We start from the raw sequence: 25180 nt of genomic DNA, 5'->3' as shown, positions 1-25180 counted from the left end.
AAGCAAAACTAGCCTTGAAAAGACAGACCAGGCGACTTGGTGATGTACCTCTGCTAAGACAAGGTGGTGCGGACCCAGAAATGATATTGCGATACAGTAAGCAGGATAAAGATGAAGAGGAAAAAAAGACCGTAGGGGAATTTAAGATGGAAAAGAACGAGCAGAGAACACAAATCCGTGCACTCAAAAAACAACTTGCTGCTTTAGAGTCGTGTACACGTTGTTTTGTAGCGAATGGCGTGTTTCAAACTACAAAAAGGGGAATTCCTTTACACTGTGGGATGTGGTTCGGGCAGTAGATTCTGGCGATAGATAACCTAATGAGAACAGGTCGATGTTCCAAAAGGAAGTAGTATGTCACAAAGCAGAAAGGCACCAGAGGACCATAGGCTCAACAGGAGATGAACACAGGCTAGTGCTACAAGAGACGAGTCGGCAACCTCTTATCAGCGCTTCTTATGATGGGACCATCCATTTAACTGACACCTTTAGAGAGTGTAAGACTGAGAATCTAGATCAAAGTAATGTCCAAGCAGAACAGTGTTCACTTCATGATTACACGAAATGCAAAATTTGTCACGAAATGTGAAGCACTTGGCGAAAGCACCCAATGTTATCACTCTGCAGAGCCGCGGCATAGCTCTACAGCTGTTAATAATAATAGTAAAGATGCTAAACCCACCCATAGAAAATTCTCTTCTACCTGTCGTGGTAATGTTCCTGTGCGGCAAAAATTTCTCGAAAAAGGAGATGTAGAAGGGGGAAGAGACAGATGTCAGTTCATGGGCGAAAGAACCGCCCACTCCAGCTGAGAGTGCGTAGTAGGCTTTGTGGCCATCCCAACGCACAGTGCTTTGAAAAGTGTAGGCAGAAAATTGTACACAAAGTCGTGCACATAGCCCCACAAGTTCAGCGGTGCTCATGGCTTCAGTGCAGCGTACGCCTTGGCAACCAATGCAGAAAGCTGACTCCTTTCAACTTACCCGATGTTGGTTGGGGCGGTCACATTCCAAAACACTTCCCTGGCCTGCATACACAATTTTATTTGATACTATGTTTAAACTGTATTGTGTGAAGACGTGAGTTTTTCATAGACATGAGCAACAATCAGTAAAGAAATATGTCGTGTTCTATTGTCTCTGCTGGTAACAGGTATTGCCGAAAAAAGTTTTATGTATATTGTATAACTTAGGATTCTCATTATTGTAAATATACGATTTTTGTATTTTTTTAATTTGTGTATTTTTTTTCTCCCGGTATTGCTGGGTCTTATTGCTAAGCACGCATATTTGATTCGAACATGTCCTCTGCTGTGAACTCCTCTGTTGTGAACTCCAGAGGGTCAGGAGCCCTGGTCAGGCACTGAATTTCTTTAGCTCCTGCCCCTTCAGCAGGAATTGTAACAACGTCTGCTGAAAAATAAAGTCTTCTTCTTCTTCCGAATCCCAAATTTGCAGTAAAATGGACAGTTTGGCTAGTTAGTGATGATACGTGATAAGTAGCGCTTGAAGCAGGACGAAAGCAGAGAAGGCACACACGACGGGTACAGGTTGCAACAGGTTGTTACTCAACCGATACGTGTTCAAGGTTCATAGAGTTCCGTATACTTGATCTTGTGTTTGTCAGCCGTTCTTTAGAACTTTCCATTGCCAGATCTCATCAAGGATCGTCTGAACACATTGTGGCTTGTTTTTCTTGTTTGATTGAAGTTACGGATGGTTTAAATATTGCTCAAGCAAAATCCATTAAACATAACTCGGCCACTGGGGATGAAAGCCCTCTAGGCTACCACTTTGTCTTGACAACTTTACTGGATCCGAAACTTGTGAACTGAAATATAAATTAAAAAATATATGCATTTATTGTCTAGATGATTTCGTTCCTAACCGAAATAAAGAAATCTTCGAAGCTAATTCCTTGTCTTACACGAGAAACCTTGCAATTCAAAAGAAAAATTAAACGGTTAAAGACAGCACGTGCCGAAATATTGGCAGTTTAGGCAACTCAGTCGGCCTGCTAAACGACACTATTTTCAACATAGTCTTCCAAATTTTATTACTAACGCCCGTGTATGATGAGGTGTCGGTGCTGTAGCAACTCACGAGCGTTCAATCCACCGAATGATACGAGCCCAACATAGGAGGAGAAAGAACGGGAGGTGCTGTTCGGTATGGGAAGCAGCAAGAGTATCAACATTTAAAGTGTGGATGTAATGCTTATTATTATGGTTCTCGCCAATAGTGACCTTCACCGAGCTGCGCTGCACAATTCCAAGGCTCAATTTGTATCTGTTTAGCACACGCCTTTCACCCACGCAACTATGTGTGCGGTGCTAGGTCCCTGAGACAATCGAACATTTTGTTCTCGCCTGTCACCGCTTCTCAGCAGCTAGACAACTGATTTTGAAAAACCAAATTCAGCGTTTGAAGTTGACTTTGTTGATTCCTATTATATTATCTATTGGCGGCACAAATTTTGGGAATGCGAAAAGGTTTACATATAAATGTATTCAAGATTTTCTTCCTGCTTCAGGGCATTTGAATTGCTGAAGGGTGCTAATTAATAGGTAATTCGGGTTTTAATCATAGCGAAGTTTCATTTTACGGCCTCTGTTTTTTCTGAAATAAATTCGTATTTTGAGGACCTTAGGAATTTCAACAAGCGAGCTAGCCCTAGCCAATCTCCTCTTGTGTGTACGTGCCAAAATCCTTCAGGCCATAATCATCACCATCATCATCATCATCATCAAGACGGCCACCCTTGCGGTGTAGGCCGAGGACCATCCATCCGCTGCTGTACAAAACAATACCCAGCTGTCAACGAGACAACGGCCATCCGTCGTGGTGTAGGCCCGACGAATGTCTCCGACGCTACCGCGAGAAGCCGGTGCGCCCAACGAGTGGGCGGTGTTCCGGTGGCGTGGAACGCGGGCAGCGAGGCCTCGCTGCGGCGCAATCTTAAGCTTTTCCCTTCCGCAGCTAGTCATTGGCCACCATCGCGTCCTTCTCCAGCGAGACACATCTTCAACGAGAGCAGTAACCTCCTCCGTGAACAGAGAGAGAAGTGCATCTCCGATTCGTCGCTTCCGGATTGCCCCGTCTTTGCGATCGTAGGCAATGAGCATATTTCGTAAAAATGAGAGCGCGAATTAACAATGACTATAGAAAGAAGACAAGCACAAGCGCTCACTCGCAACTACTTGGAGGCATCGTCTCATATACATGCACAAATATTCCCCGGAGCTTGCGCACAAGAACACCAGGAAAAAAACGCTGCTGATATAGCTGCAATCAGAGAGCAGCTTCCAAAAAATGAAACTCACTCGCACGCAGTAACACCGATGTCTCACTGACGCACTAGTCCCCTTTCTTCGTGATATGAAAGGCTTCTAAAAGCTCCCTGGCCGTTTGGTTTTCACTCCTCCCTAGAATACTAATCTTCTCAAAGAAAGGTGTGCATTTGGACTGCGAAGAACGGAATGGCCTCCACTGTTTACAATGCGCTGCTAAATGCGCGCCCGTACTTTTAGCTAGTGGCGAATAGTTCTCGTGAGCGCTATCATTCACAGATCTGCCCGGCTCACCGATATAGGCCTCCCTGGGTAAAAGTGGTATCTCGTATACCATTCCTACGTCAGGACAAAAATCGCTTAGCGTGCTTCTTTTCGCAATTTTAACGCAAAGCTTTTTACCTCTACCCCACAAGGGTTCTTTCGCGACCGTTGGTGTCAACAGAAAACTCCCGCGAACAAATAAAAGTATTTACTGGCACCGCCAGGAATCGAACCTGGAAATAATAAAGTAACAAAGCCAGAGCCCATTGTCTTACAAATTTAGCTACGATCACACGCGGAGATGGGGAAGACAAGTGATGCACTCACCAAGAACATCTGCGGGTCTAACCCCTGAATTCTCGCTGAATTCCACGCTATAGCGATTAAGGGAAGCTCAAACCAACCCATGGCATCTCACTTCCAGTACGCCAATGTGCGAAAGCCTATGGCTTGCAGTGTTCATGTAAAAAATCGAAGCTCCTTGTTGTCCGCCCTCACGCCCAACGACACATTCACATACTCTTTGATGGCCAGGCCATCACTCCAATCCCCAGCATAAAGATCGTGGGCCTACACGTCTAGGCCAACACCGAGAGTGACGTATCCTTGCAGCGCCTCAAACACTGCATCAATAAAATCATACACATGTTCAGGCGAAGTGCACCAAGAAGCGAGGCCTCAAGGAATCCGTTACCTTTCGATTAGTTCAAGGATTTGTCCTCTCGAGAATCACTTACGTCAACCCCTGTCTTCTTCTCGGCAAGGATGGCATAAAGATGCTTTATATAATGATTATAAAGGCGGTTTAGCAAGCCATCGCTCTTCCCATAAGTGCGTCCACAGACAGGCTGCTTATATCGGGGCCCTACAACACGGTAGTAGAGCTGACAGAGGGCCATCTTTCATTCCAGAAGCTCCGAATATGCAGAACTGCGGCGGGGCGCCGCATCCAACACCAGATGGCTGGGCATCACACAATATCACTCCGCTTGATGTACTGCTGGACCTTTCGCGACAAGAACTAAAGATGCTCCCTTTGCTTAGAAAAATGAACCCCTTACACGACTAGGGTCACCGACAAGCACGGGCTCAAGCGCTCAACACGACCCTCGGTGGGGATCATGCAGTTATCTACACAGACGCCTCCCAACATCGAGTAGCAGTACGACACCATCGTGGCTACCGCCAGAACCAACCTCTTTCTTTGGGCCTCATTCAAGACCGAAGACATGACGGCAGCAGAAGACGCAGCCATCGCCTTGGCTCTGACTCAACCAGGGGTTCGTAAGATGGTCTCCGATTCCCAACAAGCCTACCGGAATTACTGGTCGGGTTTGGTGTGCCGACCTGCAATGTGTGTGCTAAAAACACTTTTTAAATGGTTCCATTCAGCACATCTGGACACCCACTCACGCTTCCATGGAGGGAAGCGAATACGCCCACCAAGCCTGCACTTTTACCCCCCGTGCTATGGAGCTGCACGAGGACAGTCACCCGCTTGTCTTGTTCGGAGACAAAACCCAGCATTACCGCCTTCTGAGACAGACCCTACCTTCGCCTTACCCTGACCTTTCCATAGACGAACAAACTATATTACAGCTCATACAATCCGGCTCCTTCCCACACCCGACGCGTGTTCACTCAATGCACCTGAATCGCTACGACCCTGAATGTAAATTTTGCTCAGAAGTAGGAACACTCTGCCACATAATCGGGACTTGCGACTTCATCCCTGAGCACCCTCCTCTCTTTCCGTCAACTACAGAACAGGATCAATAGGAGATACTGCTGTTCAAACCCCTCTCTGCTACCTAGCTTCAGCTGGTGTGCAGAGCACAGGCGGCGCGGACTGAATATTGGCTACAGTTTAGAAGGAGCCACTCCCCTGGGACTCACTCTAGGCCGTTCAGAATAGAGGTATTTCCTCGTCCGGCTCCTCCTCCACGTCGCCTCAGTCCGCAATGGCAGAGACGGATAAGTGAGATCGTCTAACACCTGGTTTGAGCTTTAATTTTATAAAAAAAGAGTTTTCACTTATGTGCTACACCAATACAGCTCAACCAACCACCGTTCATGTATAATGCATTAATTTAACCTTACCAAGAATATTTCTTTGAAGTAGTAGGGGGTGTGGTTAAGTGCATTTCACTTGTCTCTGGTTTCACCATTTCTAGAGCATCGTTAGGGAATTTAAGTGACGTCGCATGGGTAATCGTTGTGGGGTGCCGTTTACAGCTTTGCTTTCCAAGCACACTCACCGGGTGGATTGGCGCTAATTTTTTTCTTATTTGGTTTTCCATAAATTTGCACACACAGGCAACCAAGTTTGCCGAGAGCGAAGAACACCACAGGCACTTTGTGCCTTTTTGCCGTCTTCTTGGTGCCGCCTTCCTTAGGTTGTTCGTGACCCTATGCACATAGGAGAACACCACACGCACAAAGTGCCTGTGGTGTTCGTCGCTCTACGCAAACTTGGTTGCCTGTGTGTGCAAATTCCTGGAAAACGAAATAAGGAAAAATGCAAAAAGAACCAAGCTAAGCGATTTGTGCCGTGTGACGTAGGAGTGGCGTACGAGATTCCACTTTCATGCGGGGCGGCCTATGTCGCGAGACGGACAGATGTGTCACTGATAGGGCACGTGAGCACAATTCGTCACTGGCTAAAAGGACGGGCGCTCATTTACCAGCGCACTATGATCAGTGCAGGCCATTCATTCCTTCGCAGTCCAAATGCAGACCTTTCTTTGAGAAGATTAGTCCAGGGAGTTTTAGAAGCCTTTCATATCAAGAAGAAAAGGAACCAGTGCGTCAGTGAGACATCGGTGTTACTGCCTGCGAGTTTAATTTTTTGGAAGCTGCTTTCTGTTTGCAGCTATCGCACCAGTGCTTTTTTTTGTGGTGTTCTTGGGTGCATGCTCCGGGGAATTTTTGTGTATATATGAGACGATGCCTGCAATAAATTTAGTGGTGAGTGATTGTGTTTGTCTTCTTTCTATCGTCCTTCTTAATTCGGCCTCTAAGTTTTACCAAATATGCACCAACTTTCCCGAAAGTCTGTTCTAATAAGCGTATGATTCTTTCAGTCTTTGTCCGGAATCATCCGCTCCTGAATGTTTCCGCACCCGGTCCGCTTGTGTGCATAAGTGGCCATTAACCTTTGTACGTGTATCCTTTTAATATATTTGTGTGTTTGGGGGGGGGGGGGGCGAGAAAAGTTCATTGTGTGTGTGTGTGCGTTCGTGGTTACAAGAAAATAGTCCTGGTTCATGACGTTCTACGCGGTCCGGCTCAGCAAAGTGGCGAGCCCTCCAAGATTCGCATTTTACCATGTGTAGATAGGAGCCTTATTGTTTCTCCTGGCAGCTTTTCAACTTCCGTGGGCACCACGGACCATTCAATGGCACGTGGCTTTACCAGCCATTTTTCTGCTTCGGACATGTTTGTAATTATTCCAGTACTATTACGAGTGATTGCCGCCGTTTACTGGTACTGCCGTGTCCCCAGCAGTGTGTTCTCATTTGGTATGATGCATACTGTGCACGCAAATGTCTCATGTGTGGTGATGTCAAGATAAAAACTGGACCTGATACGCCTGACACGAGTACCGCAGATCTACTGAATCAGTTACTTGCCAAAGGAAACAAATTATTATCTGTTATTGCTGCTCTTGGGGCACAACAAGCCAGTGTTGAAACAGTGATAACCGATCTAGCATCACGCTTTGCTGACTAACCCGCGCATTCACAAACCTAACTTAAGTAAAGTTTTCCCTTCGTACACTTTTGCCGCCTTAACGTGTTTCAAGAACCAAACTTATGCTCAAAGGGCGGCTTCTGGCGAAATAATCGGACCGAAAAGTAAGCGCTACATAAGGTAGCTCCCGACCTACCTCACTCTAAACTTTTTTTCCACCCATATACTCCCTAGAGGTTCTTTTTCGCCTGTCCTCTAGTGATCCTCCTTGTAGGAGTTTTTTTACTACATGGAACAGAGAGGTTTTGTTTACCTCCTCAAAACAGGGTGTTTTTAGGTGATAGAAAGGAGGTAGTTAGGGAGTGTTAAAAAATGTTAGGGAGAATTTAAGGAGATCAAAATGGAGTATTCTTTACTTCCTCAAGGCGTTTTTAAGTGATGTTTATGGACTTTTCAGGCGGTTGAATAGGAGCCTATTATGGCTCCCTTGGGAAGTACTTATGTTATTTTAGGGGCCTTTTGAAGAGGTTCAAGGGAAGCATTTACTTCTTTTGCATGGAGTTTTACGTTTTGTAGGCCTCGCGAGGGGAGTTTTTAGGAGGTTCAAGGGAAGCATATATTTCTTTTGAATGGAGTTTTGCAAATTTGGGGCGGTTTTGTAGGCCTTCCGAAAGGAGTTTTTTCAAGGCCACAAGGGAGAGTTTCTAGTTCCCTGCGGGAGTACTGATTTCACACGGTTTTTCTCGGTTTCAGGTTTATTTCAAACGAACTTTCGCATCCAAGTTTACATGGTACAAGGTGTACACAAGGAGGCTCCGAAATAAAAACTTAGGGCGACCCCCTATAAGAAAGCAAAAACGGTGAATTGCTAAAAACACGCCAGTTAGGAATGGAAGACAGCAATAGAATGCTAGTTGAACAAACCGTAGAATTAATATTACTACAAGAACTGGAAATACGCGAAAAACAAAGATAGGCGCAAACACAACCACATGGTAAGTGAAATCATTATATAATAATAGCGGATCGAGAACGCGTCAGTGCTTATCAGAACTTATCAGAACGCATCAGCACTCAGTACAAAAAGTGAAAAAAATGGTTGCAGTGGTTTACAACAACAAAACATTTTCAGTTGGTGGTGAAATGAGCGATCTGTGTGCTAGTTGAACCAACTGTAGAAACAATATTACTACAAGAACTGGAAATACGCGAAAAACATATAGGCACAAACACAACGGCATGGTAAGTGACATCATTATATAATACTAGAGGATTGAGAACGCGTGAGTTCTTATCAGTACGCATCAGTACTCAGTACACAAAGTAAAAAAAATGGTTGCAGTGGTTTAAAACAACAAAATTTTTTTTCAATTGGTGGTGAAATGAGCGAGAGCTGTGTAACGATTTGATATTGAAAGGTAACGAGCATTTTGTAGATGGTAAAGGCACAAGAGATAAATGATGTAGGAGACAGACAGCAATGAGATGGCTATGGATAAATGAGTAATATAAAGAACGAGAAATATGCTGCGGAAAATACCAGTGCGTTTTGATTAAGACACATATGCGCCAAGAAAAGTGACCCAGTCTGAGGGGTTAATTGCAAGGATATAGAACAGAATGGGTGGTATCGCGACAGCTTCTTCAGAGTGAGAAGAAAACGCCATGTAATTCGTGTTTTTCCAATAATTTTGAGTTGATTCATTTGGCACCAGTTGCCAACATTATTTAGATAATTGTTTCAAGTTATATTAGTTGGTTAATATTATTGCTTCACTAAAAGATAGCTGTATTATCAGCATACAGAAGGGCCCATCAAATATCCCCTGTTCAGTAAAAAAAAAGAAAACGTCAGAAACATAATACGAAATTCTTTAAACTACTATCCAATGATTACAGGATTGAAAACAAATAAAATATTGGTGAGGGATATTGATGCGATAAAAGTTAATTAGTTCTAAATCCTTCACACGTGGTTTGGTGCTGGCAAGGTCCAAAAAGGCATGTTCCACAAACGTTAGAGCTCTGTGTGCCTTCTTGGGATATTGAATGTTGAAAACCCAGAACGATGCAAACAGACTACACAGTCCTCCCAGTAAAGATGATGCAGTCAAGACACTCTGGCCATCGATGCGGAGGCTAATTTCCCCGTTCGCGGAATGCAGGCAGGGAGTCAAAGGAACATCTACCTGAAAAAGCAAAAAAGAAAAAAAAATGCCCCACATGTAAAATTCAAAACAGACACTATGGTTAAATGAACTTAATAATTCGGTACAGTAATAAAATTGTTATGCCAGGTTCCCTGCGAAGATTCAGTACTTAAATTAGGAATGCAAAGGCTTCATAAAACCAAGTGCCAGTACATTACCATCGTGGCTTTTGCAGCAATAAAAAAGATATTACTTCCGCACAATATACTCGAGCACAACTTTAAATGACAGTGAAGTTAAAATGCAAGTCTCTCTAGGTTGATAGATTAGCTCACGGAGAACACTATTATACCCCTCTTACACCTGGCATTTTTTTAAAAATAAGGTTGAAACTAGCAAAAACACGTTTTCACCGGAAGGGCTTAAGTGGCCTGACGCGCACAACTTCTTTCTTGGCTGCCGCTGGATGGTGCTACTCGTCCATACTTGGGGTGGCAGTACCGCTTTCCAAGGGAGCATGCGAGCTACGCATGAGAAAATCGTTCGACGCCAAAACTTGCGGGGCCTCAAAAGGCCAATGTTTTTCTTCAGTGAAGCGTAAATACTGATCACAGGTTCAATGGAGAAATATTTTGCTTAGTGGTCTCGAACGGCAAATGACAGGGGAGTTTGGGGAAGCATGAGCGATTTGACCGGAACTGACCAAACTGCTTGGTACGTGGTAATGTTGTATTCAGTTGCTTGTATACTGCTATTAATCACCGCTGCTTCACTTGCTTCCGGTTTATCCTGATGCAAACAGCGACTGCAGTCGTGTTTGCGTCACGTTTGATGAGCAGTTGAACAGCGATTTCTCAGCACTTAAGGCATCTTGGCACTAAATCAATGCTGAAATGGCTATGCGGAGGTCCGACTTCCGTTTGAAATCAACTTGCTGGTTGTCTTCAATGACCCTTTAACAACAAGTTACCCTTATGCCTCATCACTGCAACCGATTGTTCCTCCGTGTGGTGCAAAGTGTGTTACTGTGATTATTTTCAACGTGAAACGAACCGTTTCTGTGATTTGTAGGACTGATTCTGCTATTAATTACTGCAGTGACAACAAGCTATGAAAGAAAATCCCGCCATCTCCACGAAGTGAATGATGATGAGAGGGGCGAATCTAAAATGCTTATCAGCAGACAATGTGACGCATTAAGTGCAAGCTGCTTTCATAGTGTGTGCATTGACGTTAGGATGTGGCCTCCTGGCAGAATGATGCGCTGCGCGAGATTTTGCCGTACCTAAAAGGACAGGCAACTCATTTTTACGGAGTATAGGATCTGTAAAAGGGTTGCGAGTTGGGCGAGTTGGTAATTATGCATTGCGAAAAATAAACTGCGCGCAAATTAACGAGGACAAGAACACATGAAGACGGCACAAGCGCACACTCGCAACTAGTTTATTATTGCACAATTCAAAGCTTTATATGCCCAAGCGCCCAATTGCCGCGCCCCCAATGCGTCACAGTTCTCGGCGCACTCAGCCGAAAATACTAAAAAACCGTAACAACAAAACCACAAAACGAACTTTGAGGCGCACGAAAGGCGAAAAATCAGCAAAGATAACCGCATCATACATGGATTAAGACCCCCCCTCCCACCCCCAACACGCATTCCCAGAAGAAGCACCGAAATAGCGCTCAATATGCGTCTAAATATGCGACTTCTCGATTAAGCAGGGCGATAGAGGGATGACTGATACGTTCGGAACCAGCTTTTCTGATGTGGCTGGCTTCTACAATTTCTCGCGTTTGCTGGTTCTTATGTCGCAAAAGGATGGCTGTGCGCTCAAACACAGGGACACAATCAGGTCTGCATGCGCGGTAATGAGAAGATAAGTGGCTCAGGTCACGTTGAAAAATGAAAAAAAAAATATACGGTACTTTTAAACGTCGTACGCTCGAGTTTGTGACAACGTACCCGTGTGCGGCTCTGTCCTGAAGTTCGGAGAAATGCAGGCGGGTTGTGTTATATTTCTCGTCTTGCATTACGCTTTCTTTTATATATTAGCGCCCTCTTTCCCGATCTCTCTACCTTCCTTCCCGCTTCCGTCTGACTGCGCTGATTTTCGCCACCACGAAGTAACCGTCACGTTGCTTTGAAACGACGCCGCGCGCGACAACTGATTTTATCTCGAATGCCCTGTTACAAACCGGCCTACAAAAGAATGCGAACGCATACCCCAAAACCCACAAACAAGTAAAATAATACGAGTGTGCGCTTTTTTCTGTGCCCGTGCGTGTACGAGCTGTGAGCGGCACGGGTACTTCGCTGTTAACCCTATCCAAACGTTTGACAAACGCATCGACTGATGAAAGACCACTTACCAGCGAGCTGTCCACACCTGTCGCCGTATCCAAATGCTGTTTGCGGCCGTTCCTCGTGTGACAGGGGCACATGAAAATCTTTCCACCAAATGGCACTACTAGTCCTTCACAAATACGAAAAAACGACGGCACAAGGCGAGGCTTGAAGCTCCGGCCTCGCCGAGTCACCGGCTGCGCTGCGTTGAAAGCACAGAGGTTGTTTACATCCGGGCAGCCAGTCGTGCCGCCAGGGCAAGTTGAGTCGCTGCAGTCGGGTGCGTTGGCGCGCTGGCACGAGAATTTAAATCGTCTATGTATGCGCAAGCAAGCGAAGCAGATGAACATTGCAATTGTTTGCAACGGCGAGAACTGCCTCTTAGTTAGCAGCAGAGTTTGACAACACCTATCGCCAAAATAAACAGATTGAGACAACACGGCCGCGCTCTCTGCCTGTGATCGCGCTGGTTGAAGCATCTATACGGGTATACGTACGGTATTGGTTTTGTAGCGGCGTGCAACCGTCGCGTCCTGCTCACTCGTTCTAATTAGCATTAGGCCACGGTTGAAGTGCTGGTGCACGGAGACAACAGAAGACTAACATGGCGACCGCCCGCTTTAGATGATTACCTCAGATAGGGCGTTTATTGTAGACGTGGTAGTATACAAGGAACGGAACGCCATCTCACAAATGGTGTTAAGTAGTTCTAAATCCTCCCTTTTGCTACCCGGATGGGCAAAGGTACTACCATGGAGGTTCGTCCACTTCTTTAGATCATGCCTAGGGAGTACATTTTTTGCTATAGGTACTTTTCAGGGCACATTACTTGATTAAAACTCCATTTACGGCTAGTTTGCGTTTACAGTGCTTAAGTGCGCATTTTCCCGACCACCTTTGCAGCTACTACGATAGCGTGGCTGAGCAGTTCGATTTCGTGCGTCGTTCGCCAGAAATGCATAAAGATGTAAACAGCAAAGCGCTTTCTGCAAGCAAAAACGATCCGTGCACACGCCTGCCGCAATCTTGCTGCCGTGCACACTGCTACATACCGGCCCGGCGGCGGCCGGTGTGTGGCTAGAGCCGGCACCATGGCGCTGCCTCCGCGCTAGAACGACGCCGACTGGTGCAGCTACAGTTTCTCGCCGCTTGCGCCGAATGGAATCAATCGTGCAAACCAAGTTTGCATGCGAGAAAGGGGATGATACTGTGGCGAAAATTCACGCAATAGTCATGCGCGGTAGTAGCGCAAGCGACGACCAGTGTTCTGCGCGATTTTAAGCCTAAAGGTCCCTACGAGTACCGTACGGACGGAGCTTTGTGATCCGAGCGCTTCGAAACTGGCTCCACGGAAGCGTTCATCCCTATTGGCGCAACGGTCAAGTCCCGCCCACATGCCGTCTGCGGATAGGCGTATCGCGCACTAGCCTTCTCAGCAGGAGCCTAGCGTGCATCGAAAAGGGCGCCTTTGATAAGTGCACCTTGGGGAAGGTTTGTGAAGCGCAAGGCGGCATTATCTCATACTGGTCCTTTTCCGACACTTGCAAAAGGCTTCCTTATGGCATAAGTTAAGCATGCTTTCTGAATACGGGGGTTACAAAAGCAAAGCGCCCACATTTATATTATGGAGAAAACGATCTATTCTGCGCAGGCGACCGTGATCGATTCAGAAGATCGTAGCAGGCGCTTTACCCTGATAGTGTAAGGACTGCGCGAGGAGCCAAAAGAAACTGATACTATCTCAAAACAGGAAGTTCTCACCAAGCCCTTTAACGATTAGCTTGGTGTTCACTGCTGTTCTGTGGAAACAAATCCACCGCCCCGCCAACCCATTGCAAACATTAGGCCAGTGATATTTTTTGAGAACTACAATTAAAACAGTATGTTCTTCAGAATCCTTATACATCAAAGGAACTAAACTTTCTGTGCAAAACTACTACTCGAAATCCACGCTTCAGAAGAGAAAACTTCTCTGAGACAGCGCCAAAAACAAGTTAACCGGTAAGAAAGTAACATTAGTTAAAGACAAGGTTAGTATGAATTATACGTAGGGGACAATTGCGCCAACACAAGAGTTAAGCTTCCCAAATCCTACCAGCGACGAAAGAAAGACAGGAATGGCATAGATGCATGATGCGTTAACTCAGGTGCGGCAGGGCCCGCCTGACAACTCTTCCAACGTGAAATAGCTTAGACTTTTAAACATAAATGCCCGCAGTGTTCTCAACAAAAGTGAACATTTCGAGTCTGTTTCTTGGTCACCATCGACGTGTTTTAGTGATTACTGAAGCCTGGCTGCAAGTCGAGATTCATGCTAGTGATGTTTTTTCCCACCGACTATTAGGTTTTTGGAGCGACCGATCAATGAGAGGAGCCGATATGGCTGGTTTAGTTAAAAATAATATGAAAGCCTTTCTCGGAAAATTGATGATCATTATAGACCTTATGCAAAAACTGGCGCCCTCTTGAGGTTGTAGTGACGTATCATCATCATCTGCTTCCATCGCCACTACCCTCATCATCAGCGGCTGCCTACCATCATCGTCAGCGGTGCTCGCTCAGCTGCGTCAGCAGCCACGCGCCACGCGAGAGGAAGACGAGATCGAACACGACCGAGCGCCTGGGCGGCCGTATGTCTCCACCGCTCCCACTCCTGGCCGGGCCTACGCTCTCTAATAAAATGTCGGAGGCCACCGCACACCAGCTGAGTCAGCTTCCTATAAGGTGATCGCGTGCGCTTCCGCCATGTTGGGGTATTCCCGGGGATACCGCAGTATACATGATAGCTCGGGGTTAGCGACGCGCACGTCGGCATTTATCGTTCTCCAAGATGCTTAAATACTTCCGTGTAACTTCCTGGGCCCAAGGATGATACGAGGACGACCACAGAAATAGCTTACATATCTTTTTTTTTATTTCTCAACGGAAGCATGATTCGAGCCCTGCGTGAAGTCGCTTGCGGGTGTCGACTTCCCTTCGCGCAGTAACATTATAGCTAGATTGCATGCTTAGTCAGGAATCGTATAGTATGTGCAGAAATAAAAAGGTCCCAATGTGAGATATTTTCTAGCCTTGTATTTGCCGCCGAGAACTCCTGCCTGCTGGTATGGTAGTTAAGGAGCACTGCATCGGTCAGCTCGTACTTTATCGTGTGGGATGAGTTTTAATCCTGCCGTTCGTGTTTTGCGCGCCCCTGTTTTCTTTTTGTTCTGGACGTTCACTGGGATTTTACGGAAGTAATACGCATTCTTTCGTTTGCCAAACGTTACACGAAATAAGGTATCCGCGAGAGTTGCCACCGCGCCATGAGTAGCGCAAGTAATGTACGTAGTAACCGGTGTATCGCTCATTTACCGCTGGTCGCCTGCTGTTTGACCGTAGCCTATTTTCCCAAGATCAAATTTTTCGAGCGGAATTTTCTAAGCGGTAGTGTGCTCCCAGTTTTGTTGTCCAGGCGCGAGCAGGGGAGAGATTTATTATTTATTATACATTTATTATTATAATACAAACATTTATTATACTGGTGAGCAGGAGGATGTTCGTAGGGCCTCCACCCAGTGAGAGGCATCCTTATTCCAAGATGCCTTGGAGCTGGCTGGCCGTCCGGGCCCGTTCCACCAGTCGGCGCTGGTCCGAGAGCTCGGAGCTGGTCAGCTGCTCCACCCACTGCTCATAGGTAGGGTTGGGATTTGGCGTTAGAGTGGGGGTCCGTTGGCACTCCCATACCACGTGGTATAGGGTACCAGCAACAGGGCAGAAGTTGCAGGTGGCAGGGTATTGGGTGGGGTACATAGCGTTTAGTATGGTGTTATGGGGATGCGAATTGGTTTGTAGGCGCCGTAAAGTGGTTTCTTCGTCACGCGTTAATTGTGAATGAGGTGGCGGGAAGCGACGGCGGTCGTTTCTGTAGTGAGCTAAGATTTCGGTGTACGTGTGGAGTGGTGCTGGCTTTGAAGCAGTTCGGTCGTTGGTTTCTCCCTCTGAGGTAACGGCCCGGTGTGTATGAGCACGGGCAGCGGCGTGTGCCGCCTCGTTCCCTTGGAGGGACTGGTGGCCGGGTGACCAGATGATAATTTCTGGTAGTCTTCTTACTTGACGAAGAAGGTACAGTGCGGGTTGAGATATACGGCAAATTAAAAAGTTTCTGCAGGCAGTCTGTGAGTCAGTTATAATAGTAAGAAATTCTTCGCCTGTTGTTGCAGCAAGGGCGATGGCTCACTCCTCAGCAGTCTCGATGGAAGTGGTGAGAACGGTCGCTGCTGCGAGTTCTGTGCCTTGCGTGTTAACGACACAGGCTGCATGCGCTTTCTGATGAGGGTAGGGCGATGCATCTGTGTATCGAGTGCATGATAGATGGTGATTGTCCTTATGAATTAATCCAGCTCGTGCCATGCGCCGTTGTTTGTTGAAAACCGGGTGCATGCTTCGGGGTAGAGGGGCTACGCGGATGTGTTGCCGAATGTCTGCTGGGATTCGAATCTTCTGATCTTGTCGTGGTGGGACGTTGTAGTGTAGACGGAGAAGTGTCTCTCTTCCCGTGGGCGTGATCTGTAGTCGGCGTATCTGAGATGCGTGGTGGGCCTCTTGTATTTCTTCCCAGGTGTTGTGGACCCCCAGCTGCAAAAGTTTCTTGTTTGCCGTGCTGATCGGGAGCCCCATAGCGGTCTTATAGGCCTGGCGTATGGTGGCGTCCTGTTTCCGCATTTCTTGTGGTCTGAGGGCCAGGTATCGCGTGCCGTACGCTATCCTGCTGATAAGAATGGCTTGGACCATGCGTAGGGTGTCGTGTTCGCGAAGTCTGAAGCGACGATTGGAGACGCGGCGGATGATGCGCATGAGCTGGTTAAGTGTGCGCTGTAAATGTGGTATGGCTTGCAAGCCAGATCCGTGTCTAGGTATTATGAGGCCCAATATCCGAAGGTGGGGGACGTTAGGGACAGGGTGATTATTTATACATAATTCTGGTTCCTGTATTCTGTGTACGGTCTTGCGGGTAGTTCTCTTGCTGAGCGCAAGAAAACCGGACTTTTGGGGGGCGCACTTCAGTCCTCTGGATTGGAGATATCGTTGGGCGATGTAAATTGCCATTTGAAGTGCCTCTTCCTGATCTCTGATTTATCCAGTGGGTGTACGTTCGGTGGTCTCCGCGAGGCACGCGATCACGCGCACTTGGCATTTACTCGCTCTTCAAGGTTCTCGCAGTTTCTTTTTTTTTTTACTAAAGCCTCTGCGCGTGATGGGGACGCTCGGTGGCCCCAGCGAGGCACGCGCTCGCCAGCCCTCGCAACTTATTAGTAATTGAATTATTCATTGGCAATTTATTGGTAATTCATTGGCAAAGTTTAACGCGTTACACGCCAAACGCATTACGCTCTACACACTACGTACAGCCAGCTACAACAGCTCCGCTGTTAAAAAATGTTTCCAGGTATGTAATTGATATTATTACGTGCATTTTTTTTCTTTTGCAGATTTCCTCTTAACGTATAAATATACCGCAAAGTGCCCCTCCGTCCCCACCCCCCTCCCTCCATTTCGACTTCAGAACGGCCCGCATCGGCTCGAGGCGTTCCAGGAATGACATCCTGAGAAACCCGCAGGATGCGAACACCAACACTGTTCTCAAAGTAAAAAAAAAATGTGACAGCCCCCAAAAGCTTCCCTGCCCGTGCCTTTATCACTGCTTTTTAGATGCATAATGCGTATTTACGACGTCACTTGGAAATGTAGGGAACAGAGAAAGGTCCACAGACCACTCGTCGCTCATTATGCTGCGCTTAAAACTGAAAATAAAAGAATCGCCAAGCCGAGAAAGCCCCTCACACGATCCGTACCAAGCAATTCCGCGGCCGCCATCCCTCAACATGGCGTCTCGCGGTCGTTTCGTTTTTCGTCCGGTAGATGGCGGCACGTTTGAATAAGGTCTATAGTGTTACTCGCAAGCTTTGTTATCGCGGCCGATCCATTTTCTTGTTTGCGACTTATCTACCGAGAGTGCCGACCTCATTTTTGGCTGGCTTTTCTAACACATGAGTACTTTTAGATATACGAAAATATTTATAGTTGGTGATATGACCGAGATGGTCACATGTCCCCACGGAAGCGCCGTCAGTTGAATGTCATGTCGCGGAGGAATCAGGTGACGTAGATGTGGCGTCGCCAACCTTGGATGACAAGTGTTGGTTGAAGTGCACTCCGGATGATCCGTTGATCCGGGCAGACCAAGAAAACAAGCCAGCACGATACGAAAGAACGGTTTGGAAAGCCACATGCCGCTGGGTAGCCCGCCGTGGATCTCGTGCATGCGTTGTGCACATTGGCTTGAAAAACGTCGACAGGCGGTTCGCGTAGCTTGACGTACAAGGACGCCGACGTTTCTAACCACGTCAATTGGCTAAACCTTAAGTTGACCACACGTTGACTGTGTATATAGAGTAACAACATAACCACTCCGGTGGATGAGCTAGTGACAATTACTGCTGCCGTTAGGACAAAATGGCCGTTTCGCTGATTCTCATTTCGTTGCTATCTCGACATGATTGCCACTCGACACACCAATCAAGGGTATTTGGCGGTGTCTATTACAACTTCCGTTAGAAGCGCGATATCCCGTTCCGATATAGGTACAAGCCAAACACTTCGGTGCAATACAGAATGTTACTGAAACGTGTTGGTAGACCGTACCTCGACCATAAACGCACATAACTGATACAAAAACACCTTGATTTAGAAAAATGCGCGCAATTTAGCGAAGGAAACATTCTGGAGTAAAAAAACCACTCGGCGTTCCAAAAAGTTTGGCACTGTTGGGGATCGAACATAGGTCGCTGGCGCCAAAACCCGGGATTCTACAAGACAATCTGAAGGCTTCCGTTTAGCTGATGCCAAGTAGATCGCGCTAGGTGCGTACAGCGACTGGATGGCGTGTACCCACTAGGGAACGAAATCGCGGGTTCGGAGGTCACGGCTGTTGGTGAATGCATTTTTGTTGTGAAGCTGTTACTCGTAGGCGGGGACAACGAGGCAAATCCTGGCCCTCTTAATGGTGTTGATGAAACTGTCCCCCTCAGGAGCCGTGTGAGAGTAGCGACGTTCTACTCTGCTTAAGTCGCTAAACGGCACAATCGATAAAAGTCACGCTGAAGTACTTTCGCAACCGAATGAGGTGAAGAAAATTCAGTTAAACTTTCAACAAGATATTACGGACATTAACGAAAGACTTCTGGCACTAGAAGAAAAAATGGGGGTGTCTGAAGGATGCTTACCGCCCGGCCTTTTTGTGAAACGCTGTGAAAGGAATTCTACTACGCGTCGCCTTGACAAATTCGAAGATCGGTCACGTCGTGAAAACCTAATTTTTTATGGGCTACCCGATACTCAAAGTGAGTCATGGTTTGAATCGGAAAATGAAATTCGCGAAGTGGTTCCTATCCTAGAAACGCCGCTTTCCGGCGGGGCTATTGAACATGCCCATAGGCTTGGCAAGGTTGACCATAGCAAGCCTAGGCCAGCTATAGTTAAATCTTCAAGTTTCAAGATAAAAGACTTGGTATGTTTATCACGTCGCAAACTGAAGCCTTCTAATGTTAGCATAACCGAAGATTTCTGCCCAGACCACCCCCCCCCCCTCCGCCCCCCCCCCCCACCTCATTCGGAGACACCGGCTGGAACAGCACAGCAAGCTCACAGGGCGGTGCTTAACGCCTTGCGAGTGTGTTGAACCTCTGCGAGCTAAAAGCGAATCAACAAAAACACAAGATCAACTAAAAAAAGAATTAGCCCATGCACTCTGTACCGCAGCTGGTGTTTTGCGTATGAAGCGAGTCCTGCCCATTTCAAGATAACATGCGGCCGGTGTTTGCCGTTGCTACCTTGACTCGGCTCCGCCCACTCAGCCGCTGCGCTCTTACCCGCCGTTGTCACTTAAAATGTGTTTCCCCGCAGGATCTCGCTGCGCGTGCGCTCTGCTGCGAGGGAGCCACTTTTTCGTCGTTCCCCCTTATCAGCATCAAAGGTTGCGACAGTGTAGCTGCGTCATCTATCAATCCAGCCAAACTTTCTACCCTATGCTCCTACGTTTTCCCTAACCTGTGCTTCTTTCGCACATACGCTTCAAGTTGCAGCGAAGGAGTTGTCTGCGCACACTTCGCCGCCGGATTTCCCTTTCGCTCAGCCTTATTAACATTCGCTGTTCTGGCATGAGATAGTATCACAATACACAGGAAATCAGGGACACGTCTTTGCCAAAGTTAGTAAGGCGGCTGGAAATTGCTGGAAGTTTTCTTTTTTTTCAAGGTTACACGATATCTGGAGCTCAAAAATAACAGAGTATAAACGATTACATGTTCAAAACTGTACAATGCAGGCTTATGCCTGCATTGTGCACTTGTGCTAATGGTACGGAAAATTATCTTCCGAGTTCCTTTATTACACGATTTATTTGTTTATTTGAACTTTCTGTTATTATACGGTTTTCGTGCAAATTAGTGTTTTAGTCATGTTTCGTTGCATGTACTGCTTATGTACATATCATGACTACAAAAAATGAACTTTTGTTTTTCGGCCGCGCCTTCAATCATGCGCCTTAAGAAGGGCTCATCGGCTGCTCCTGCGGGCGTGTTGACATAGATTTCATCTGTTTGTTGTTTGATTATTGTTGTATTGTTGTTGTATTGTCATAAAATTTGCAGCTGCCCTGCGTCGGCTGAGACGGGATGTGGAGGCGAAGACGGCGAGCATAGACCGCGTCGTCTGCATTCTTTTGGAGGTCGGTTCATCGTGGTGTGAAAGGGGTGAGTTACAAATGTTTTCCAAATACATTTTGCTGAGTGTTATTTTTAATAGCGAAGCACGAAATACGGAATGCCTAAGCCAAGTTTCATTGCAAGCGCGCTAAAAAAGTAAAGCTGTTTCATTTGAGCGAATTCTGATCTATTAGAAAACAACTAATCTCACCTAAGAGGTGGAGGAAGAAAGAGAGAGAAAGAGAACTTTTTAATATGAAGGGGTGAGGCCAGCCTTTCTAGTGACAAGGCTTGCTATGCCAAATGGGAGATGTGTACAGTGACGAGGGGTGAATGTTGGACATTACACGTGCAGCAGCAAGAATACAAACAAGAAACTTTAAAAAAGAGACACAAACAAATGCTGCTACCAGTGTTCTGACATACAAATAAATTTGAAAGGGATATCGTTAATGCAAAATCTGAGTCAAAATAAAAAGTAAGCGTGGCAAAAAAAGCCAGAACGCCAACCAAACCAAAAGAAATAGATAAATATCCCAGCGTGAAACAGCGCAAATCTTGAGAAACTTGCACTGTTTAGGATCTAAAGAGATTGTCCAGTTCAGAGTATCGTAGGAACCGCAGCAGAACCATTGTTCTCAAGGTACCGTCAACACTTCGGCCCAGAGCCCATAAAAATGACAAAGTTCGAGCCTGCCTCCATGGCGTACCCGAGACCGGGAGCTCGCTCCAGTTTTTTGGGCAGATGCACACGGCAGAAGCACAACAGATGATTTACAGTTTCCCGCCTTGGGCAAATCGGGCACAGGAATAAATTGTCCCAACCTATCCTAAACTTAAAACTAGACTAAACGTTAAGGCGCAGTCGGTGCCTTCTCACCGCTTGTTGATACCGCGTGAAAAGTGGAAGTCGAACTGCGGGTCAATCGCCTGCAGAGGGTGCACCTGCGGTGAGGGTCCTGCCACTCCAATATTTATGTAGTCCATCCACTTGCGAGGATCGGGGCGTTACTGTGCTCTCGGGAGAAAAGAAGCTGGGTCGTGCTGCGCAGCAAGTGGCATGCGCTGCGGATGCGTCTGATATAAGCTCCCTTGTATGCCTGAGGAACCAGGCAGCCACCGAAGAATGATGTCATGACCTTCGCGCACTGCGCTAGTGTGAATTTCGGAAATTTCACATACAAGCTGTCTGCGGTTGTTGGAAAGCTTTAGGACGACTTGTAAGGGGCTACGCCAGTCGTGGAGTGTTACCCATTGCTGGGCATGATGTCCGCTGATATAAGGAAGTGCAGCCCTTACAGCTGCCAGTTCGTTAATGGTTGAGGATGTTTAGCGGCTTATGTTGCTCTGGATAGTGCACTTGGCTGACACTATCCACACGCCAATGGCGGATAAGCCTGGGAGAAACTAGCCATCCGCACAAACGAGTGTGTAGCCTTTGTAAGAGCTGAAGGTATACTCGAGCGTAAAAGCGGGCGCCCCAAAGCTGTCCCCAAGACGCGCTTGCGTTCTATGCATCGCTCTCGCAATCAGCGCGACTGCTCGTCAGCAGCGGCTCGTTTCCCGATCCGCCCGATCAACTACGACGAAAGCCGTGCTAAATTTCTAAATGCCGCGCGTCGTCCACCAAACACAGCTGGCTGGCGCCGCATCTTTTCAAAGTGCTACGAGTTGTGCCGCGCCTCCACCAGATGGCGCCACGGGTCCCGCGACAGAGAAAAGACGCAATGAAACATCCCACTCGCGAGGGGCACGATCAAATGCAGAGCATTTCCGGGGGCGCACGACGTTAAGTAGTTTGCGTTACGTTAATGTTGTTGCACTTGTGGCAACGGCTGACGAGAGAGCGCTCGTCAGCAGTAATTTGAATGAGTGAACGATGTAAGGCGCGTTCGTAGCGTCCCATTCTGTGTCGGCTTTGTAGCGCAGTGGGTAGAGCATCATGTACATTGCGTTCCGCCCGCAGGGTCGAGGGATCGAAACCGGGCGCCGGATGGTATTTTTTTTTATATAGTAGGCACAATGACGGTGCGGACTACGGACGTCAACGCGGGTGACATTGTGAGTTACTGAAATGCTCTGCATTTAAAAACCTGCCGCGCAGCCGCGGGCATAATATACTTCTTGCGAATCGTTAGTGGGAACCTGCTTCGGTCCATGTCGGTCATGGATTCCAAAAGCAAATATCCAGAAATAATAACTATCGAGCGCAGGTTACAGTCCGATATGACGATAATCGGAAAGCGGTGCTACTGACAAATTGCCACAGGTCAGATTTATTTTATTTACCTATTATTTATACACACTGCAGCCCTTCTTAGAGCTATTGCAGGAGTGGATATACAAGTGATCAAGCGATAAAAAGCAGAAACAAAGACGTGAGCGTATTGTACAGATTGTCTTGTTGACAATATTACACAAGATACAGAATGAACAAACGCAAGACCACTGAAAGCAAGCGAACATAGAAATCTCTATTAAACACGCATTTATATAGCACTCAGAAACTGATCCAAAGGGAGCCCGCGAGTATCACCGGGTAGCGAGAAAAAAACTGAACTTCAACAAATCATTTTTGGGGTGACATGGCGTAATATTTAGCGCATGTTGGCTTATGGTGTGAACAGAGGATGGTGTGGCAAACTGCACATACATGTGGCAAGCGCGGTTAATTAATCAAGGTGTACAAAATTTTTAAGCATGTCTAATTGCGCCGAGCAGACAACGGAGTTAATCGACCAGATTTAGGGGAAATCCCCAAGGTGGAGTAAGTTTCTGTGAAGGAAGGTTTTCTTGAACTACAAAGTTTCTGAGGAAGCTGTATAGCTTTCTTTCTTGTCGATTAACACCTGTGCATTACTTCGAGTTGCTGATAAATTCGTACTCGCGCTATAAATGACTAGCATCCTGGTTAGCTCAGTTGGTAGAGCGACTGCTTCGGTTAAGCGGTGGGCCCGGGCTCGAATCCTGGACCAGGACAAATTTTTCTTCTACTGCGAAGTTAACGAGGAAGCTTTCCTTTGTAGCCATATGGCTGTTCCAGGTGGATGTGAAACTTTTCTTCGCAGAAAACGTAGTTAAACATAGAGGTGCTAAGTTGGAAGAAAAAAATTGCGGTCATATTTTCGGCATATAAAACGGGCGGCTTTTTTTTAGGTGCGGAGTACCTTAGGACAGCCCAATTACCGTACGCATCCGTGCGCATAGCATTTACAATCGCAAAAAAATCACACAGGCACCGGATAGGTTCGAGCCTGTGTCAGGTAGACCAGACAGACTTAGTGTCAGTCGACTTACCCATTGGGCTACGACCGCGAGTTAGTACCCGAGAATCAAACGGCTTACTCCCTCGCCTGTAACGATGCGGAGTACCTTAAAACCTCCCAATGTCCGTCCGCGTCCATTCATGCGAAACGAAAATCAAGCGAAGTCCAATTTGAGCCGTGAGTTGCAGTTTTATTTAGGGAATAATCAAGGTGCAACGCACGGCTCAAATCGAATGACGGTCGGGGCACAACTCGGATGTCACTCGGGATGCAACTTGGATGTCATTTCGAGTCACCGTACTCCGCACCCTCGCCATCATCCACGGAGTGGAGGTACTGTAATTTTTGTATGGATTGCAATGTTGCAATGTTGAACGCTTTGAGTGGATTCCAAACGACGGAACCGTATTCAAGTGATGAACGTACTAAAGTTTTAAAAGTTAATAGCTTGGTTTCTTTAGGCGCTAAACGGGGAATGCGCTGTAGGTAACCTAACCACTTCAGGGCGTTGTTATATTGCCGCGAACCTTGAATGCGTTTGTTTGTTTATTTATTGTTTATTTTTACTGTCCGGCCATGCCCGGCCGTTTTATCTGTGTCAAACGAAGCGCGTCTTGCATTCTTTATTTTTATGCCGCACGGTTGATTGATTGTAGGGTTTAACGCGCCGACGCAACGCAGGCGATGAGGCGCGCCGTAGTGGAGGGCTCCGGATTAATTTTGACCACCTGGGGATCTTTAATGTTCGCCGAAATCTCGTACACACGGGCGTTTTTGCTTTTCGCCTCCATCAGAAAAGCGGCCGCCGCGGCCGGGAATCGAACCCGCGACCTCGTGCTCAGCTTTTATGCCGCACGGGCTATCTCATTCAGATGAGCAGACTGTTTCGTCTTAACGTCACTAGCCCAGAAAAATCTTCTCAGATCTACAAAGTTCTGGATGTAAATAGACGGTTCCAAAAACACTCGCGCCGAAAGATAAAAGCCTGCAGAGCAGACGCCACGGCATTCCGAACGTCAAAGCTCGCTCGCACACGTCACTTTGTTGACTGCTGCTTCGCCGCCTGTGTATTCTTTGAGCTGTTAAGGGAGCACAAGTTCGCTCCAATAAACGTGTTTTCCTTCAAGACAACCGCGTCGTCTCTGGCTTCGTGACATCTGGTGTAGGTGCGGGGTACGCACCCTTTATGCTCTTTGCGACATTTGGAAGCCCCCAAGCCAGTCCAACCAGGGAAAGCTGCCGACTGCAAGGATTACTACCCGAGTTCGGTCTTCTGCCAGAATGGCCCAAGAGAACGAACGCTCCAACCAACACCACGGTGCAAGAAGCAACATCACCAATCGTCCTGCAGCAGCCACGGGATCCGCCATCATTCTGAGGAGCACCCGTAGAAGACCCAGAAGAATGGTTGGAGAAACTGGAGCGCGTCC

The 25180-nt window shown here is 47.0% G+C and overlaps 1 protein-coding gene across 1 annotated transcript in view; it reads left to right on the top strand.

Annotated features, from left to right (window-relative positions):
- The window catches only part of LOC144180664 (uncharacterized), a 47697-nt gene that overhangs the window by 2603 nt on the left and 19914 nt on the right, over window positions 1-25180 (top strand). The window contains exon 2 of the mRNA XM_077708967.1: window positions 20431-20532. Coding sequence (XP_077565093.1) covers window positions 20431-20532 — 102 coding nt within the window. The remainder of the gene's footprint in view (window positions 1-20430; window positions 20533-25180) is intronic.

Source organism: Haemaphysalis longicornis, unplaced genomic scaffold (genome assembly GCF_048455015.1).
Source record: "Haemaphysalis longicornis isolate Haplotype H1 unplaced genomic scaffold, Haemaphysalis longicornis Haplotype H1 scaffold_4, whole genome shotgun sequence".
NCBI lineage: Eukaryota > Metazoa > Arthropoda > Arachnida > Ixodida > Ixodidae > Haemaphysalis > Haemaphysalis longicornis.
This window is presented reverse-complemented; position numbering and strand designations above follow the sequence as displayed.